Raw genomic sequence first — 21574 nt, 5'->3', positions numbered from 1 at the left:
CACAACTCCTTAAGTAATTACTCCAAGAGCTGAATGTTTCCAAACAACATTAGGAAGGCTGCTTATAAGAAAGCTCACCTCTTCCATCAGTTTAAAAGCGCCTCCCTCCAGAAAGGAGACCCTAGGAGAACCATCTGCCACCAAAACGTTCAAGCCACGGGAAACCACAATATGGGCTCATGATATTTAACTCAGCATATTAGTGTTGAATAAAAAGCAATTCCACTAGCTCTTGCAGTTCCTAATCATCCTAGTCAACAAATCCAGGAATACAGAAGTTAACAAAAAGCTTACCAGCAAGATTATAGTCAGAAGTCCATCAAATCTATTGCTTGGGTATGACAAGTATCTTTTCAAGCCCATTGCTAAGATTTTGAGCAGCATTTCCAGCAGATAGTATAGGATGAAGAAGCAGTTGATAGCCTTCACCCCCAAAAAGAAAAATAATTATTAGAATTGTTGACACCTCCGGGAACTGCAATAACTGTAGGAGTACTGTTGCATCTTACCCCCAGGAAGAAGTCGTCATCTATTTCAGATGGTTCCTTATCTGCATCCATCACCAAAACCACCTTAAACAACAAGAAAATATTTATGAATCCAGGGCTTTACTGCAGCATAAAACAGATTTTTAAGCACAAAAACAAAACACAGTCTTTTATGCTTTGCACAGACCTTTTCAAGCAGCTCAGAACATATTTTTTAACTGCAGGTATTCTCTCCTAAGACTTCGCATGACTAAAGCATGCCAGACATGGATATCCGGTACAAAAAGTGGTTATCAGAACAGAGACAAAAGATAGCAAGGGAAAAACAAACTACTTGTACTTACGCAGATAGAAATAATGTTTGCGAGGGCTACAACATTCCCCAAGTAGCCAAAGTAGCGATGGCCAAAGACAAACTGTATTTTCTGCATAAAGTGGGATTGGTACTCTGGACTGGGAGGATGCTGAAAAGAACACAGAGGGTTTGGTGAGACACAAAGCGTAAGCATTTTATTAATGATACAGGAAAAACACATCCCATCTCAGATTTAAGAAACAGACATTTTCAAAGCAAAACTTCAAGGCCACATGCTAATTTTGACATTTCAGTAGGAAGGTATTTTGAAGCTCTGGCTATTAGCAGCAAGAGATCATTTCTGATTAGCAAATGGGTTGATGATTACGGCACAACACAAGATAATGGCAAAGAGGAGAGATAATCCAACCTCTCCCCATCGCCCCAAGCAGTTAAGCTAAACACCAAGCTACTAATTGTATACATTCTTTCCCCATTTCCCAACTTTTAATCTCCCTTAGAAGATTCAGAAGTCTTAGTTACGTGCAAAGATAGAAAAGAACATTTATTAACCCTCAAAAAGTTTTGATTTTTTTTTCGTTCTTTCTTTCTCCAAGTGGAGAAGACTGCTTTCTGCCCATCTTCATCTGAATGCTTAAATAATCCACACTGCATCCTTCATTCAGGGGCTGGAGAAAAGACTTTGCCTAAGTATAGTCAGGTATTACCCTGCAAAGACTAACATATAACAGAGATGCATTGCTGTAATATAGGACTGTCACAACAAGACAAATCCCTTGCATTTCATCAAAAACCATTTACTACAGAGGCACTCATTTCTCCACAGCACTTTTCAGAATGTCCATGCTAAAAGTCTAACTACTATTCCTGGTTTCCTTGTAATGAATCTTTCTATTAAATATAATACACACAGAGAGCCCTCATCTATTGCGTCTGGCCGAGTTGCTTAAAAATGCGGACGGAATAAACCACCGTGCGTTTTGTATATTAAACGCTACCTGGCAATCCCAAACTAATGCTATAAAAGCCCCCAAAGCAATGCCATTTGTGACTCTAAGAGCAATCCACAAACAACTTAAAAATCAATGACACTTGATCACACCCCGTGTTCAACAAGTTGTGAAGTTTGTTTAGAAGCTTTAGAGCAGAATATTATTGCTTATTTTTGCATAAGGCCACACTCAATTTAAGACACTTTACAAATGATTGTCAGATACATACTTGCTTAATGGCATCTTTGTCTAGTTCTTCAAAGAGCTTCTGAAACTGGGCAGCTGACAGCTGGTCACAGGAGCACGTTTTGAGTGACTTCACATGAAAGAGAAACATTCAGATCAACACCTGCAATAGGAGCATCTTCAAACAGTGCCAACACCCTCAGACTATCTTAAAAGTCTAGGAATAGAGATATAATACAACCTACACCAAGATACTAGAGGGAGCTTCGATACTGCTTTGCTTTAACACAAAACTGCCACATGATGGTGGGATTTTCCTTGCCTTTTCTGTTTTCCCCTGTCTGGGATCACATGCTGCTTAAGAAGGAGCATGCATTTTTTATATACTTGAATTTTTAGCCTCACCTAATATTGCCATTATTATGTTATGATCCAAAGAACGAAGATACTATGTCAGTATTACTGTTCTGCAGAAGTTACTTCCTGGAAGGATGGAATTGTTTTACAGATTGTAACACGATGAAGACACTTCCGTAGCATACTAAACACTAATCACAGCTGTAGCACACATAGCAAAAGATGAAATGGAAAAAAACCACCAGCAACAAGAAGAAAAACTACAACTTGGATTTGCGTACCTAGCTAACAGCACAATGAGCAGCTCAGCATAATTACAGAGCAGGGTGTTTATTTTCAGGCAACTCTGCTTACACAACCCCTATCCCAGACAACAATGGGATGCAATGCATGTATACCTCTTCATTCCATTTCCAGCCTTTACACTGAAGTCAGCCAACTGCTGATGCTCCGAATTGCCACTTCCTTTTGGCAGAAGATCTTACAATATGGCCTTCCAAATCCTGCTGCAATGTTGTTCTTAAAAAGCAACACTGCTTTTAGATATTTTTTCTGAAACCACACCAATAATCTCCCATTAGAGCTAAATGATTTCTCTAAGCTCTGAAAATCATGGCATGAACTCCAACGTTAATTAAATCTTTAGTTAAGCAAAACCACTCTCCCTGTAGCCTGATACAAGTATTAATACCTAGAGGGAGCAGCACAGCTAAAATCCAATGAGAAAGAAAAAAAAAGCCCAAAACATTTTCAAATGGTAGAGAAAAGCTGCTATAGATGGCAGCTCTAGACCACAGCGAGAAACACTTTAATTGTGAAGAGAAAGCAAAGCAAATGAAAAAAAATTAGCTCTCCAAAACAAGAGTTTTCATTACTCTGCACGACTCTACAGGGGAATGCACTCCTCATCATGCCAACCAAAGAAGCGGCAACCTCAAGGTGAAATCATTGCCTAGAGACTGTTATTGTTCTGAAGACCAAAATGTCGACAGACGCTAAGCTGGGCCTCTGTTCGCTCTTAAAGAAAGCGGCATAAAGAAAGCTGAGCTGAAAGCTACCACTCCTACATCAATGGTGCGATTAAAGGCAATTTCAGCCCTCCGTCCCGTCAGAGGGTTTGATGGCCTTTATGTTGGTGACTAAGAAAACATATTTCTTACTCTCATGATGGCTTGCTTGCAGCGAGAATCCATTTCAACTTTCTGCAGCACTCGTAGTAAGGCCCCAACACTGACATAGGACCTATTTAAAAGAAAATAGGATGGGACCTGAAACAGGTAACATGATGGCGAAAACAGCTGTTCCAAATGCATTCTTGCCTCTTTCTTTTTTTGAAAAGCAGACAAAATTAGAAGTAGAAATAAACAAGAAACAGACCCCAAGAGAGTCCCAAACACTGTGTTATAAACATCCAGTTAAAGAAAATATAGAATAAAGGAGATGAGTAACAAACTGCCATTTTTCAAGAAGGGACCCTCAGTAAATATACTAAACAAAACAAGACAACCAAAAATCTGCTCTTTTCTCCTAGATAATCTACTGTTCCAACACTCTTCACTTACCGTTGTGCATTAGCAGGAGCCTCTTTCAGGGAAGAAAGCACTTCAAACGCAGCCCGGATTCCTAGTCGCCTCCTGAAGAGGGAGGACTGAACTGATTTCTGGACAGTAAAAACACCACAGAGAAGACAATTTACTAGCACTTGTTTAAAGGAAATCCAACTAGATAATACAAACAAGACCTGTAAATTATTTGCTTAGCCCTTAGACAGAGCCTGCTGTGAGTCTCAGAAAGGGCTGTATCTTTTCAACCAAGATAATTTTTCAGGAAGGCAAGATACCATTTTCTTTCACCCACCATGAAAGTCCCCATCATTAACTGCTAATCTAGTTGTCCAGATACTGAGTCCAACCAGACAGACACTCCACAGTTTAAAAGAATACCACAGTCACAGGCTTAAATCAGTGGAGCCCATTCCTACTAGAAGGACTTGGGGAAGATCAGGGCTACCCAGCTCCTCATGCAGTACTATGTCCTATGGTCAGATAAAATACTGATCTTCTGGCACACACCCCAGATTTGTGATTAGAGATCAGACCAGGAGGCTTCCCTAGGCCTCACTCCCTCCAAGAACTCTGTGTACGAGAAGGAAGGAAGCAAGCAAGCAAGTCTAGAGTTCAAGTAAACATCCAGGTCATGGTTTAATTTTAATTCTGGATTGCACAGGCACACGCCTGTTCTGGAGACAAAGGCAACAGCAAGGCTTGAGTAGTCACAGAAATTCATATTACTGTGCAAAGAGAAGAGTTAAACAGGTTGTCCAACTCCAGCTCCTTGCCAAAAAGAAGAAAGCCAGAGCGACAGTTTTTAGTGCTTCGCTTTTTTCATAGCAATCACCTTCAAACTCAGCTACTTTATGGGGAGTCAGATTATGGCATGCTCTCACATGGGAAAGAGGGAAATGGAGAAAGAAGGGAAAAAACAGCAGGAGGGAAGGATTACAGAAATTTGCCTTTGCACATATTATATTTAAATACCCCCCTCCCACAAGAGGGCGGGGGCCATTCCTTCTGTGTAATATTGCCTAAAGCTTACTCCAAACAACTTTACCTTCCCTCCAGAGCTCTGCTAGAGCAGCTATTATTTCACTTCTCTGCCCAAGCCCTCACCTCCACTCCTCTGAAGGGCTGAATAACATTTATATAAGTAAGGGGAAGGAACTGTAAGACTATATGTAACGGGGAAATCACTCCCAAAGTCAAAGTCACTAAGTTTTCCCCTGCCACCAAACCTGAAGGAAGCTATGGGCATGAGGCAAGACCAGTTGGATCACACAGTCACGAACAGCTGTTTGTGCCAAGCTACAGAAGCCGTCACCATACTCGAACAATGGGAAAGAAACTAAACCTCAGCCCAGATGTTCAGCTGTCAGGCTCCAGTGCCTTTGCATAGCACTACCCTGACTCAGCTTTATCAAAAACACTGCTGTTGAGCTGTGAAGTTTTATACAATGTGTAAGAGGAAAGTAAAAAACACAGGAGAAAGTGACACTGTTGAAGAACCAACTCAAGACTTGGGAGAAAGATTTCACCATGAAAGTTACACAGCTCAAAAAAAAAATAAATCTCAAACAGCTTGAAGACAGCACCTCAGCAAGATCAAGACTTCGCCTGTTCCAAGGAGCAAGAGACTGACGGTCCCCCTTTTGACTGATGACTGCCTGACCAAAGATTCATTTGTGTGCCATCAGTGCAATAACCATATTAACGCTTAGCCTAGCACTGTGTTAATTCTGCTAACCTACTATGTGTGTCAACTGCTAAGGAACTGTGGTGCACCTTAGATGTTCTGTATTCAGCGCTGGAGATGAACCCAGTTCTGGAGATCTCCAGCTGCACCCAGGCAGCCTCTTCCTTCCACTACCCATCCAGTCAGTTACTTCTTTTTGGAATAGCAATGGGAAAATCACAAATTTAACTTCTCGGATGAGGTACAATCCTATTGGTAGTAACAGAAATGATCTTTCATTTGATTTACGTTTTCTCAGCTTTCTAAAATACTTTTGCCTCAGCTCATTACAGTTCCTCCCAGATAGTGCAGTTGAACAATGTCACAAAGAAAACAAAAGCACTTACACTCTTCCCTGCTAAGGGAATCCTTACACACTCCCAGCTGGAGACTAAACAACCCGTGTACGTAAGGCAACAAAGCACATTGCGCAGCTTGTTAATAAAGGAGAAAGAACTTTTAGAGACAGGTTTGATCGCCACCACAGATTGCACACGCCTTGAACAACATGCAAAAGTGCACTTATTTTGTCAGCTTTTACTCCTCTAACATGGACACTCACGTCAAAAGAGGTCGTTACACGACACATCAGACTTGCATTCCACAAAATGGAGATAATCATACATGATCAGGCATCTTCCAGAAGCACACTGAAGTATTACACAGATGACTGGCATTGCATGGAGAGTAAGCACAGGTTTCTTTTGAGACTGAATACTACCAAGAATAACAAATATACCTACCGGCAACTGCTTCTGGTACAAGGCAATCATAAGGCTCAAGACCATCTTTGAGAGGCAGCAGACTAATCATTCTAACGTCACACCCACCCCCCGCGCTAAGGATGAAGCAAAAAAATACCAAACGTGAAGATGTTTTAGTCAGTGATTTGTTTTTATTGAAGGCTTCCAGTGGTGTGCTACTCAGAGAAATGAAGTGCTAGGATTTTCAACAATAGCTATTTAAATAGTATAGCAGGTTTTCTTCTCAGAGACCAAGTTTAAGTTACTACTTAAACATCAAAGAACCTTCAGTATTTTAAAACCATATCTACAGCCAGGAAGGGCATAACACTGATACACAGTTGAAACTCTTAACACTCAGGGCTTCACAGTTTTACAGTTATGTTAGAACATCAAAACTAGGAACGCTGCACTCACCAGAAGGTATCCTCGAAACTGGTTGTATATTATTGCCGTAAGCAAATTCATCAGAAACAAGTTGCCTATTGGAAAAAAAGACGCAGTGAGAATTACTGAAATATATTTCTGTTTCTCAAAGAAGTTTAAATGTATATAGTAAGTCAGATGTGGAATTTTAAAAGGATTAGTTTTCTTGTGTTCGATTTCCAAAATGTTTTTAATGCTTGAATACACTGTAGTGTATCTGTTCCCCTGCGATATGTTACTGAAAAAACCCAAACCATTCATAAGTGCCTTCCGTGAAAATGATCTTGCAAGATACTACACAGTAACTGGAAGAAACACACACACAAAAAAAGGAGAAGTTTATGATTAAACTTTCCTAGAAAAACAAAACAATCTGTAGCTGACGCACAAGCGTCAAAGTTAAAGTGCATTTAAATTACTGAAGATGAAAGGTAACTTACCTAACACAGTGAAGAGTATGAAGAAGATTGAATATGCTCGATTCTTAGAATATGCAGGAATCATCACTGTGTCATATTTAACAAAAAAGGAAATAAAAATTTAATGCTTAATATGAAAACCAGAGACCTGTACCAATTTTTGGCAATTGGTAAAAGCTCTTATATAGCTGCACTTCAGAGATGCATATACAATTACACCAAAGGAGAGGCAAGAATCAAGTTACTAAAGGCATTAAAAAAAATTTATATTTTAAAAACTTCCTCTGGCGGTACTAAGAACTATCAGCTCAAACAATGGTTACAGTAGTCTGAAGGTAATCTGACTCTTATTCTTTGAAAAGAGAGACGGGAGTTATTTCTGAAAGACTGCTCACCGTCAGGATTATTTGCTGTAGTTAGCAGGACCAGCAGTGATGTCAGTGAATCCGGCAAATTCCGGAAATAGCCCATCCACTCCTTATCCTGCTGGCCATCCTAGTCAAAGAGATGTTCATTGTTAGGGAAACACTGAAGGATCACTGAGACTGTCTTAAACGGGGGAGGGGGAAGAGGGATTTTAAATAAATAAATAAATCAGTCAATAATCAATTTCTTACACGCACAATCAAATCTAACCAGTGAAAAAAAGCACGAGACAAGCATAAAAACTAGGACAGCATGTAGGGAATACAGCGCAATCACTTCACTTATTAACAGCCATTAAAAAAAATATAAGGAAGAACAGCAAGCTAAGACAAATACAGAAGGCTCAATATAGAACTTATGCCTAGCTAACACCTCAGACCCAGGAAGAACAATAACATCACAAACAAGCATTACAGGAATCTGAAGCCACCCCTGATGGATATAAAAAGCATTACCTCTTTGCCTGCAAGAGATACTAGTGTATTGGAGCTAGGAGGACTCCCTAAACATGATTTTATTAAAAAAAAAAAACCAAAAACGACCAGACTAATACCATCTTCAGTCTCAACTTGCAACAACGCAAATATCTTCTACTCTGATTTTGATAATGCTACAGCATGCTCTACTTCAGCATAGATGGAAACCTAATCACCCTGAATTGTGTACTCTAGGACTACGTTCCAGGACTTGCCCAAAAGTATAGTACAATTTGAGGACAATATTAAAACAGATCTTGTCTATGCTGAAGAACAGAAACAAAGCAAGGATGGCAACACCTGGGTGACCCCACAGCCTCCTCAGTGATGAAGAGCTGCCTCAGTAACTACCATATTACAAAAGATCCTTGCCTATAGATTATAAGCTCCTCTCAAATGCCTACAGCGCTACTAGCATACTCACTGAGCGTGAAATATCTCTCTCACTTCCCCTTTGACTTCTGAATAGAAAACTTAACATTCTCTGAATTAGTTATGTGCAAGAAGTTACCACCACTACTTGGAAGAGAAGTTTTCCCCTTTTTCCAGTTATCCCCTTACATACTCAGGTATTTCTGTTTAATTACGGTAGGATCTACGCCAAACACAGTCGAAGAAGTTTTAGGTCTCTTCAATAACGTACGTGAAAATGTACTTAAAGTAGGGGTGCAAGGATAGCCCTCACCTTATCTTAGGGGAAATAAATATTTACACAAATAAGGGCACACAATATGAAGTAATATGCTATAACCAGCATCAGCGCACATTACAGAAGTTGTTGGGCAGGTGGAAAACACGTAACTGTTCAATTTTGAAAAGATGAAGATTCCAAAGGCTATGTATAATATCAGTGAAAATATCATATAGAATTTAAACATTTTGGGGTTGCGGGGCGGGGCAGGGTGGGGGGAAGAGAGAGACATCAGTGCTACAGCACCCAAAAAAATATTTGCAAATATTTTGGTGACTAAGGCTACCAAAATTATTCTGTGACTCAGCAGAAACATCAGATGATCTGCTGAAGCTCTGATGGTATCAGGATGTTCAGCAAAAACACACTGAGGAGGCTGATCTTGGATCATCCACATATTTACTTTTACCCCCCTCAAGTTCAAGTAGAGACAGCTAAAAAAGACGCAGGGTACAAACAATACAAACGTGAATCACGCAGTACAGAACAAACAGCCCTTGAATCTGCTGCGAAGGCTGAAAAAATGTACCTCTAGAGGACATACAGAAGACAACACAAAAATCTAGAGGCATGAATTTAATTACTAAATGTATTTTTAGAACTTGCTTTCAGTATTTTGCCTTGTTAGATGCAATTACTTTGCATGGGTGTTAGACTGGCAAATCAAAAAAGGAAAGAAAGACTGCTCTCTAATTTGCTATTTCTCACCTAAATGTATACAAAATTGACTGGTCCAGGCATATAAGTTACATTCCCTTCTGCTGGAAAAGCTTATAACTGAAATTAGATATGACATACAGAGATAATACAAAGATACAACATGCAACTAAACAAACGGGAAAATAGAGCTCTGCTCCTAATTCCAGTAATTTTATAACACGGGAATTCAAGGAATTTGCTGATCATCAGGAAGACTAGAAGCAGGCTCAAGTGCAAATTGCAGTAGGAATGAAGGTGCAAAACTGAGATTAAGGAGAGGACTGAAATTACTGGGAGAAGTACACAACAAATCTTTGTGCTCATAGGAACGCATTTATGGAAGGCCTTAAAAAGCAAGGACAAAAATACAAATCCAAGTATGATACATTAAGATACAGGAAGTTTAGGAGAGGGGATATGCCAAGAGCACTGGAACACAAAAGTGATTTTAACCACAAAATTTCAAGTTTGCTTTTAGGAAGCAGGAAGAGAAAAAACAGAGGGAAAAACAAAGAGATGAGAAACCAAAACACCAGAGAAAAGCAAGCAAAACCAGGCAAAAACCTATCAAGGCACGGCCAGGGATACCAGTATTGGAAGATAAGAAAACATAGAAGAAAATAAACTTAGCGAAAAGCTAGATAAGGAAAAGAAAAAAATAAATGAGTGATAATATAAACAAAAGAGCGATAAGATTAAGAGCTTTGGACACAGAACAGCATAGAAGGTTTCAACAAAAGCAGAGGAAGTAACTTGAAGGATAAAACTGGAGAACTGTATAAGGAAGCCTCTTGTGTAAACAGACTTTATATTTCTCACCTGTGACAATGGTACCAATAGCAGTAATACGCAGCACCATAAATAAAGATGTCGACCACATTTCAGAATGGAACCATCTAACTTCACACTGAGCAGCGGAGCTAGACTAATAAAGTAATATGCCACAGCTTACAGCAAGAGTAAGAGACTTCAGTTGTGGACTGGGATGGAGCATTATCACTTAAGAAACAAAGCGCGGTCTGGATAAAAATTCCTCACTAAATGATGAAGAGATTCTAACACTATTCTGGGGGGCCTTCTAATGCACACCTACATAAGCAGCACTATGCACGGATACCATGCACACATGAAATCTCTCCCAGGAAGTCTGACAAGGTAACATGATCTTTTCAGGGGAAACAAGTTTCCCCAGTTTGATTATAAAACCAGACATGCAGCAGCTATGCGAGTAAAGTAAAAAACCCACCGAGATCTACCAAAGCATAAATATAATCAGTTACCTTTGTTCGAGCAAACAGCAACATGGCAAACATGGTAAAGAGAGACAGATGAACAGCTAGTAGCAGTAGAACACTGTTGGAAAGAAAACATATCATATGCATTAATACCAACTTTATCTTAATATCTGTTGCTAAAAATGCAAAAGGATGTTACATAAAGAAAACGGGGTATTTTTAAGAAGCTGTATGGAGATAACGGAAGATGATCTAAGTTTTGATTCAGAATAAGAATCACACTTGTTCAGGACTCCTCAGCACAAGCTTAGACAGTTGTAAGTTTAATGAAAGGCTAACACTTGCTTTTCTGAAGTTAGGACCATATTACACCCTCCAATCAAAAAACAACATCTTGGCTTGCATACACCTTACATTCTCCTGAGACGAGTTAGTCAAAAAGTAACAGGCAAGGGCAGCAAGTTCTATAAGCTGTACACATACACGACCCACGTCACAGGAGGAGACCTCTTTCAAAAAGCATCATGGTGTCTGGTTACAATTTCACTTGTGGCATTTCTAGTTCAACACTTCTAATGACAGCAACATATATTTAGCAACACCACTTAGAAATTAAAAAGCTGAAGTAAAGCACTCTGAAGATGTAAAGAAAGGTATCTTGTCATGTGGCACTCATGATGGGAAGACAGGTACACATGTGTCTACCCATACCTCTGAGAGGCACCTTGGAGAAACACGGCAGAGACCTTTGCCCAGAAGATGCCTCACTTCTTCCCTTACAAAAGGGTTGTATGTAACACATACAGAATTAAAAAAAAAAACCCGACTCAACTAGCATCAAAAGCCTTACCTGTCACATACAGAGTCCATCACATGCACTCTAGAGAAATTTTACAGACTAAAAGGAACGAAAAAGTTAACGCAACACTCCATCTATTACTAGCTGATCTCACCAACCACTTAGCTAGACTCTCAAGAAGGAAGCTACTCAGATGCCACACTCCAAATACTAAGGGTAACCACACACTTGCTTTGAAAGGGTGCTTTCTATGCTATTACCTACCTTGCCATTTCAGGCAATGTGCTGTTGATACTTTTTAATGTTTTCTTCATCATAGAAGAATTCTGAAGGAGAAAGAAAGGACGAAGAAGTCTTCTTATTCTCACATCCTGCAAAAAACCAACGGATCAGACACTGAGTTCCCATAAGACCAACACCACAAATACTTTTAATACAAGTTTGTCAAAAAACACTGATATACCTATCAACAAAGTCAGCAGCGTAACATAAAGAAGGCTGCACTCAGAAGCTCAATCTGACCCACTGAAGTCACAAAACATGAAAAAGACTTTGTACATATGAGTGCCTCATTAAAAGAATGAGAGATTGCTTTAAAAAGGCACACTGACATTTCATTAGCCTCATCAGGCCACTAATTATAAACAATCTAACTTTACTGCTGGATAGACATAACAAACAGGTCAAGAGATGGCAGTGTCGTATTTTCTGCCAAGTTTCATTTCAAGAAAGGAATTAATAGTGAGCTACTTTCAATATATACAGACACACATTTTGAAAGTAAGTGCTTGATTTCAATTTTCAGCCTTTTTTTTTTCTTTTCATAATTAAAGGGACTGCTTATTACTCAGCAATTTCTGCCTCTGACAAGACTCAAACAGGTGATTGCCGTTATTTTCCTTAACATACAGTAAATCAATTAAGCTAGCTTAATTCTTGCATTCAAGACACTTGCCAGCCTTCAAGTTATTTCTGTGACTTATCAGCTACTTCAAGATTTCAGCATCTTACATCTTAGGATCAGTCATCTCAGGGCTGCACGTAACAGCGAAAAAGTCAACTTTCTTCCTCACTACCCCCTTGCTTATACATCCCAGCAGTTAAACTGCTCCTTGTGCCATTGGGAGGCACCTGTTCAAACTACTTGTCCACCATCACACCTAAGGATTTTACCATCACTTCTTCCCAAGACACACTGCCCAAGTCGTAAGCACAATCATCCTCCTAGATAATTATTTTTTTTTTCAGCTGCATTATATTTATTTGGCTTGAATATGAAAAGGACATATGCATCTTTCTTATAGTTAGATGCTTGTAAGTTTAAATGACAAGTTCTTCCAACATTTTAAGATCACCTCTTTGATACTGCATCACATCCTGGTCACCGGTGACCAGTGGTCAACTATGACTACTGAAGCACAAACAACTAAACAGTGGGTTACTAGTAGGAGCAACTGCATCCAGCCTAATCCTGACTAACACAGACAATAACTTGAAATAGGTTTGAAAGTTATCTGAAGGGAACAGATAACGGCTTTGACACAGGAACTTACACAAGAAGCAAAATTCAAGATCTCTGCCTCATTCACTTCCCAGCATTTTTACCATATTAGTATTTTCTTAATGACAACTGTAAGTGAACAACAACTAGTTTCATGCAGATTTATGTCATGGCAGAGAACACCAACTGGGAGATTGCATTATTACATAACAGAGGACACTTTTAGAACCGTTTCATAAAACTGACATTCTTCTCCAGATGCAACTGTTTCGAACGCAACACAGCTTCACCTTAGAAAGCAGTTGTTAAATTATACAATCACCTTTTACTTCAACTATGCAGTTACCTTTTCCTTAGACATCACTACATAGACTCTGCCATTGAATCAAGTTAAGAGCATAATTCTCTAACTGTATGACAAAGTTAGTGCTATGCAACCAGAGTTCTCTCTCTACTCTCTGAATGCTGACAGACTATAACAACAAAGCTTTATTTAGTATGTGTGCTCATCAGTAAAATTAAGAATCAAACAGAATCCCTTAAGAAGCTATATTACACCAAACATCTATGTTTCAGTGTATTATCCAACTCTGCAACCAAAAACGAACCATCTCACTCTCCCCACTTAGATCTCCAAGGTATCACACAGGCCCTGCTGACTACCCCTTTGCAGGTTCTTCTCCTCCGTCACTCCCCACAACTAAGCTACTGATTGTTTCTGCAGGAAGCAGTCCTTACCTCTGCGCAGAAAAGACTCAGTGATACAATCCAATCGGTGAAAGAAACAATTAATATCAGTATGTAAGCCACCAGCCATTTATTTTTCCAAAATTCTTCCCATCCAATTAGGTAACTCTGAGGCGGAAAAAAGAAAACAATCAATTTATTAAAACAATAAATTTAAATACCCTCCAAGTGAGCACCAATTGTTTTCCAAGTATTTTTAGTTTTATGTCAGTGCTCATAAACAGCTCCCTGAAATCCAAACGAAAATACACTGATCAGAGAATTTTTCTACAAGAACTAAATAAAGGTCAGTAGAAGCGAGAGGTACATACAGGCCATGACAGAGGAATCCTTTGAACGCAAGAACATCCATTTAACAACCATAAAAAGAGATTTTTCCAGAAACAAATAACAAAGAAAAGTTCAATTTCTGATTATTTTTACTTCACTTTGTTTAAATGAACTGGCATATATTTGATTATTAGATACGCCAGTTTTTATAGCCTAATACAAAAGCAGCTAAATTAAAACTGTTGTATTCTTAGCATAGTTTATTTCACTTATTCCACACAAACATGAGTTTATACTTCTTAGGTATTAAAAAAAACCCACAACTTTTTTTACATTCAAAAAATTTACTTTCTCATTTCTCCCAAAGGTAAGGCTTTAATATAGCAAAGCAACCTTATCATGCAAATCTAAGATCTGAATAATAGTTCCAAGACATTCCTCTCAAAATATAAAACGGAGAAAAGCCACACTGAGTATACCTACTGAGCTGCCCAACACGCCGAGTATTTCATTTAATACCAGATGAATGAGGTGCTCACCTTCACAGATACATCAACCATGAACACAAGAAAGCAAAGCAGCTCAATGCTTTCTGTTAGGCCGCACGGAGGATTCCACGCAGAAGAGCGGTATCGTACATCTGACGTGACAGTAAGCGAAGAAGGCTTTTCAATGAAAACCAAAGCCAGGATTATAGTAATGGTTAAACTCAAAATCCTGTTTGGAGAGAGATGGAATTAAAAAACAAACCACCAAACCAAAACACAAACAAAAAACCCAAAAAACCCAAACAACAAAAACAACTCCAAAACATTCTAAACCCACAAAATGAGTCAAAAGAATGACAAAATACTTACAGTAAAGCAATTTTCTTAGAAGTAAACCAAGCCTTATAGTATCATATTTAACACAAATGGGTTAGATCACAACACAGCACTTGATCAGCATGCTGTTGCCTGCATTAGAATAATGTAACTGCTCACCACTGAATAACCTTAGGTGGTGTTCTTTTGAAACAAACATCAGCAAACAATCTTGCTACTATTTAATATGTTTAGACACAGACACTTGGAAAACTAACACACAGCACTATAAACCATGTCAATAGTCCACTCAGGCAACAGTCCTACTGCTGTTCCAAAGAACCATCTACATGATCACACTTTCATGTATCTTGTTGCTTTCCACTTCTATCATGTTCACGTGTATTCAATCCACTGGCTTCCTACAGTAAGTTTTTATAAGGATAAAAGCACAATTATCTAATTATTTAACAACAACAACAAAAAATTATATTAGTTTTTTATACAGACTTACTCCTAAACAAAGAAGCAAGAAGAACACCAAGTTCTTACCACTGGCAAGTTCTTGAATAGTACCATCGATAAAGCCACAGGGATTTAGAGTCCACACGGTGATTTATAGATCGATACTGAAGGCAGAAAGCAAAAAGGATAATTCAGTCTGTCTCAAAGGCAAAGATCACGTTAACAAAGTAAATCAAGTTCTAATCAACAAAGTTCAAGTCTTAAGACAACTCCAGTTTCACAATAAGATAAAGAAATTATTGTACAAGTTATTAATTATTACCAATAATAACCAACCTGATCTTCTATGACCAGGTGACCTGCCTGGTGGATGAGGGAAAGGCTGTGGATGTTGTCTACCTGGACTTCAGCAAAGCATTTGACACTGTATCCCACAGCAACCTCCTAGAGAAGCTGGTGGCTCATGGCTTAGACAGGTGTTCTCTGCGCTGGGTAAAACACTGGCTGGATGGCTGAGCCCAGAGAGCTGTGGTGAATGGAACTAAATCTAGTTGGTGATCAGTCACAGGCAGTGTCCCCCAAGGCTCAGTTTTGGGGCCACTTCTGTTTAATACCTTTATCAATGATCTGGATGAGAGGATCAAGTGCACCCTCAGTAAGTTTGCAGATTATATCAAATTGGGTAGGAGTGTCGACCTGCTCAAAGGCAGAAAGGCTCTGCAGAGGCACCTGGACAGGCTGGATCGATGGGCCGAGGCCAACCGTATGGGGTTTAACAAGGCCAAGTGCCAGCTACTGCACTTGGGTCACAACAATCCCATGAAATGCTACAGGCTTGGGGCAGAGTGGCTGAAGAGCTGCCTGATGGAGAAAGCCCTGGGGGTGCTGGCTGACAGCCAGCTGAGCATGAGCCAGCATGTGCCCAGGTGGCCAAGGAGGCCAACAGCACCTGGGCTTGTGTCAGCAATAGTGTGGCCAGCAGCAGCAGGGCAGGGATGGGGCCCCTGTGCTCAGCACTGGTGAGGCCCCACCTTGAATCCTGTGTTCAGTTTTGGGCCCCTCAGGACATGAAGGACCTTGAGGTGCTGGAGTGTGTCCAGAGAAGGGCAACGGAGCTGGGGAAGGGTCTGGAGAGCAAGTCTGATGAGGAGCGGCTGAGGGAGCTGGGGGTGTTTAGCCTGGAGAAGAGGAAGCTGAAGAGAGACCTTATGGCTCTCTGCAACTGCCTGGAAGAAGGTTGTGGTGAGGTGGGTGTTGGTCTCTTCTCCCAGGTCACTAATGATAGGATGAGACGAAATGGCCTCCATCTGCATCAGGGGAGGTTTAGATTGGATATTAGGAAAAATTTCTTCACCAAACGGGTGGTCAGGCATTGAAACAGGCTTCCCAGAGTGGTGGTAGAGTCACCATCGCCAGAGGTGTAGACAAGGCACTTCAGAGCACGGTTTAGGAGGTGTGGGGGTGTTGGGTTGATGGTTGGACTTGATGGTCTTAGAGGTCTTTTCCAACCTTAATGATTCTATGATTCTGTGAAAGTGTCAGTCACCAATGACCATAGCTTAGCCTACATGAGTGCAATGGTGAAGATTTTAATGAAGCTTTCATAATCTAAAGACCACACTGTCCCTCAGATGATAAAACTGTGTGCCAATCATCTGAAGCAAGCATTATCATCACTACAAATAACAGGCACTGAATTATTTAAAATACTATTTTATCTAATCACCAGAATGGTCCACCCATTCAGTTTACCTTTCTAGCATTCATTCCATTCATGGATCTTCTTTGACTTTCTCTTCCAAAAAGCCGTTAAGTTGCAAATAATTCATTTCTGAATAGGAGACCTGAACCTAGGTCTTTAAACAAAGCATGCTCTAAGTTCAAGGAAGTACCCGTGATTCTTCAGAAGGGGCCTGCCTTTGCTGAAATCTGCTCAGCCCCTCCTCAGCAGCTGCTCCTGGGCTGCTGTTACTCTGTCTCCACTGAGAAGTACCCACTTCCAGTAAGATGCGTACACCTTAAATATATCTGATCCACAGAAATCTCCCAACCGAAAGCTATCTGAATGCAGCAAGAGAGCTCAGGAACTGCCCTCCAGCATTCCCACAGCCTGTAACTAATAACTGGGAGATAACAGGATCTAGGAATCTCCAGTAACAGCCAGTAAAGGAGAGACAAAGAGAATGAAGTGCCTTTGGAAATCTAAGTTCAGCTGAAGCAAAAGAGTTCCAGCTTCTCGCTTGAACCTAGCTTTAAACTCTACCAGTTCACAAGTTATGCAAGTAGTCAGATTTAGAGGCAAATTACTGGGTTTTGTCAGACAGTTTCTTTTAGCAGTTTCTTTTAGCTGGTCACTTTCCAAAAAGAAAACCCAAACCCTAAACCACCACCCACCAAAAAACCACGCACACCACCAAACCAAAAGAAAAAACACCCACAAAACAAAACTGAAAGCCACCCCACAAACCAGCACCTCTTTTGACAACCTTGAAGAGACGACACTATCTATCTCACTGCATGGAAAAACATGTTTCTTCTGGGCAGAAGTTCACTGAAACTTGCATACCACAGGAATTTGGAATTCTGATTTTGCTTTGTAAATCAAGATGATGTTATACGGAGGTTGCCTGAACACATAAGAAAATCTAGCAGAATGTGTGACAAATATCCAGCATGGGAAGCATAATAGCTAACAAACAAGTTATATTTACCTGTATTGCATCTTCAATAAATACCACGGCTTGGTTTATATGATGGTCATTATCAGCTCCAGTAGCTATGAAGTTAAAAAGAAATAAGAATCACTTGCTGTACTTTGGGTAAAGAATACAGCTTGCTTATTAGTTAACAGAAACTCCACGACCATGGTTCTCATGACAAAGGGCACTGTACATGCACAAAAAGTTAAGAGAGAGCTCCTGTCACATTTGCTACGTCAGCAGCACCGTACATTCAATTACGTAAGCAATAATCACCTCAACCGCATTGTGCGTCTTTCTGTGTTTTGTGAAAAGGTTCTCTCTTAAATTTAGCTTAAGTAGCTAGACTACACTAGCTGTTAAATACTTATCACAAGACTGGAATATTTCTATACATAGGCAAGTCCTACGTAACACACATCATAATGGAACTTCAATGAAGTTCTTTGACAATGTACAGTCAAGCAAAGCTGGAAAAAAAATAATCAGATGCTGTATTCTAGGCGTTTTTACTTTTGCTTAATAAAGGTACTGAGGTTTAGATCGATCTCGTTCTCTCCAAAACCAACAGAAATCTCCAGTCCTTTTTTTAATTTGTCCTGAGAGTTTTTATTACTATATCAAAAAGGTCAGAGTTCAAGACACAGAACGGGGTGAAAGTACACAAAGTGAAATAAAATATCATAAAATATCATCAAATTTGTTACTACACAACACTTCAAAACCCATTACTATGAAGTGCCTATGAAGATACATACATAAAGGGCAATCACTTGCGTTCACTTGAATTAGGACCTTTCAGTAACTAACCTGGCAATCGGCCAACTAGAGAGACAGAGGCAATTAAGGCCAAAATGAGGAAGGAAGAAAAAAAAAAAAGAGAGAGAGAGAGAGAAAGCAGAGGCGGCTAGAGATACAAAAAATTACGTGTTAGTGTAACCCTCCCACAGAGGGGAAGAGGTCTGTGATTCTGTGATTGATACTGTCTCCTACGAGGAGACGGCAATCACAGCATGGGATACAATGAGAAAGAGTCAGTCCCTGTACTTGCACAACCTTCTCCAGACGCCAAGCAACACCAGAAACAACATTCATTGTTCTGAGTGTCCCAGACAATTTTATGTTCCACATGATTCGGCCACATCAATTTTCTGCGGAGACTGAAAACAGTTTTTAAATGTCACCATTTATCTGAGCATAAGCAACAACACAGTTTTGTACCAGTTCTGATATGAACCATGATGCAAGAAGGACTGAGCATAAACAAGACACAAACTAGGCTCATGCAATACAGATCTTATTTTTTTTAGGACGTAGAACGCCAGTAAGATAAAAATAAAGTTGTTTAAAGGGACAGTATTCGTTAAAGGGACAGCAAAAGCTTTAGGTTCTTGGAACACACAGCAGGAGCCTAGCGTTAATCTCAACTATTTTGAAAGGGCAGAACCCAAGCAACTACTCTTAATATAAAATTAAAAAAGAGAAATTATCAAGAAATGTTTACTTCAGCAATTTCAGTTTTGTTTTTTTTTAAATCAAAACACATTTTCCATGCATTCTACTGAGAATGCCCAATTTATTCTGCAACTTAGTCACAGTTAGTGACACTTAGTCACAAGTGATGATTAAAGTACTGCTCAAGTTTGGGCGTGCAGGAGCCCTCTCAGACCCAATGCCCTTTTGACACTGAACAAACAGGCAACAAAAAGTGACGGGTCACTGAAGTGATGCGATACCCTGAAAATAGAGAACCTGAGGTGCCCAAAGGAGCCTCTCCTGAGGGAACTGAGAATCCCGTCCTCCAACATGTACTGAGTGAGAGGAAAAAAAACTTGTCAGCACCTTAAAAAAAATAAAGAACAACGACCAATAAAAAAAAAAACCCAAAAAACCAAAACAAGCCCGAAGCTGCAGGAGCGCAAGGCTTGCACCCGAGATCAGTGGCCGCGGCTCAGGGCGCTCCACCAGCCGGGGCGGCCGCAGCCCGTCCCGCAGGGCCGCGCCGGGCGGAGCGGCCGCCGCCGAAAGGCCGGCAGACCCCCGCCGAGCCCCGGCCCCTCGGCAGGCTAGGGGGTTTCCTCCTCCAGGCTGCCCGGAGAGGACAAGCCCTGAGGGAGGGGAGAGGAGAGAGCGCCGCCGCCCTCCTCAGCGCCTCAGGCACCGGCTCCCTCAACGCCGGCCGCCGGGCCCGGGGCGCCCCGCCGCTGCCCCCGCCCGCCCCGCGGCACTCACCGTCCCCGGCGGCGGGGCGGTCACCGCTACCCGCCCGCCAGAGCCCCCGTCCCGTTCGCCAGCTCCGCGGGGGCAACAAGGGCTCCGCCTCGGCGCTGACTCCCGCCTCCATCGGCAACGGCCACCGCGCTCCCTCCGCGCCGCCGCCGGGATGGGATAGGACGGCAGCAGGGCGGGGCGGGAGGGCGGCGCCCCCCGCGTGGCCCCGCCCGCCGCACGTGACCAGCCGCCGGGGGAGGGCGGGAGCGGGGCTCCTCCCGTCGGTCCGGCCGGGCTTGCCGCCGGGGGCGGCGCTGCCCCTGACGGACTCCTCCCGCTGGCAGCACGCAGAGTGCGGTCTGCCCCCCGCCTCAGGAACCAGCATCGTAAGCGGTCGGGGGCGGAGGAAAGACGCGACAGCGAGTCTGTGGTAAAAAGCTTCAGTTCCTCCCCTCAACTTGGCACGCAGATCCCAGACATCGTTTACGCTTTTTGAAAAAAAAAAAAAGGAAATATCCCTCAGGAGGAGTTGCAGCTTTTTTACCTCACGAAAGCTGTAAACGCGGTCTCCTCGGCGGAGCGCACCTCTGAGGCAGTCACTGCCCAACAGCACCGCGGCCGGGGGGCGGTTGGCTCTAGCATTTACTGAGAAAATAATAGCTAGGTTATAAATTATGGCTTCCTGCTTGTACTCGCATTCTTAAATAATCGTTTGGAGCCGTAGCAGAAGATATTTAACTTGTATTTAGGCACCTAGGCGTCCCAGAAGCAACTACGACCTCAGCCTATGCTACTGTGCCTGTTACAAGATGCCTCACGTTTGCTGCTCTCCCCCTTTCCTCATGGTCCCCTTCATACGCGCTTTCACTGTTCAATTTCCTAAAGCTGCAGTTTCAAAACAGTAGACGTCAGGATAATTTGACAGCTATATGCTATTTTATGCCACATACTGAGAGCTAGGGCAGCATAGAAGTAAACAGAGAAGTGTATCAATCCATCTATTTGGTTTTCCAGCCTGTAGGTCCATCCTATTCTGTTTAATCAGTAATGGGGTAGTTTTTGCCTTCAAGCTGCATGACTGATGGGTCACAACATCACTGTTTCACACTGACTTCTAAAGATGTCAGGGTCAGAGCCAGCTTTCCTGGTGAGCTTAAAATAAAAACTCCATTACGTTATCTTTACCATAATAGTCATCACTAATAAAAAGTGAACATCAGCAACTACAGGTTACAGTTACTTCCCTTTCTCAAGAAACAGCAAAGCACTGGTAAAATTGGAGTTATTATTGATAACAGTTGGAATAGAGGCATCAGACGGAACAGCTACAGTGAAAA

General features: G+C 41.3%; 1 protein-coding gene across 1 annotated transcript in view; it reads right to left on the bottom strand.

Moving 5' to 3' along the window:
• The window catches only part of TPCN2 (two pore segment channel 2), a 33573-nt gene extending 12936 nt beyond the window's left edge, over positions 1–20637 (bottom strand). Inside the window, exons 1-16 of the mRNA XM_075094984.1 lie at positions 20259–20637; positions 18039–18103; positions 15415–15491; positions 14599–14776; positions 13781–13897; positions 11806–11912; positions 10788–10860; positions 7611–7710; positions 7237–7302; positions 6788–6852; positions 3902–3999; positions 3500–3581; positions 2026–2112; positions 833–952; positions 510–572; positions 295–423 (exon numbers count right to left, since the gene is read on the bottom strand). Coding sequence (XP_074951085.1) covers positions 295–423; positions 510–572; positions 833–952; positions 2026–2112; positions 3500–3581; positions 3902–3999; positions 6788–6852; positions 7237–7302; positions 7611–7710; positions 10788–10860; positions 11806–11912; positions 13781–13897; positions 14599–14776; positions 15415–15491; positions 18039–18103; positions 20259–20622 — 1791 coding nt within the window. The 5' untranslated portion in view covers positions 20623–20637. The remainder of the gene's footprint in view (positions 1–294; positions 424–509; positions 573–832; positions 953–2025; positions 2113–3499; positions 3582–3901; positions 4000–6787; positions 6853–7236; positions 7303–7610; positions 7711–10787; positions 10861–11805; positions 11913–13780; positions 13898–14598; positions 14777–15414; positions 15492–18038; positions 18104–20258) is intronic.
• Between the last annotated feature and the right edge of the window lie 937 nt (positions 20638–21574).

This window comes from Phalacrocorax aristotelis, chromosome 5, assembly GCF_949628215.1.
Source record: "Phalacrocorax aristotelis chromosome 5, bGulAri2.1, whole genome shotgun sequence".
NCBI classification, from domain to species: domain Eukaryota; kingdom Metazoa; phylum Chordata; class Aves; order Suliformes; family Phalacrocoracidae; genus Phalacrocorax; species Phalacrocorax aristotelis.
This window is presented reverse-complemented; position numbering and strand designations above follow the sequence as displayed.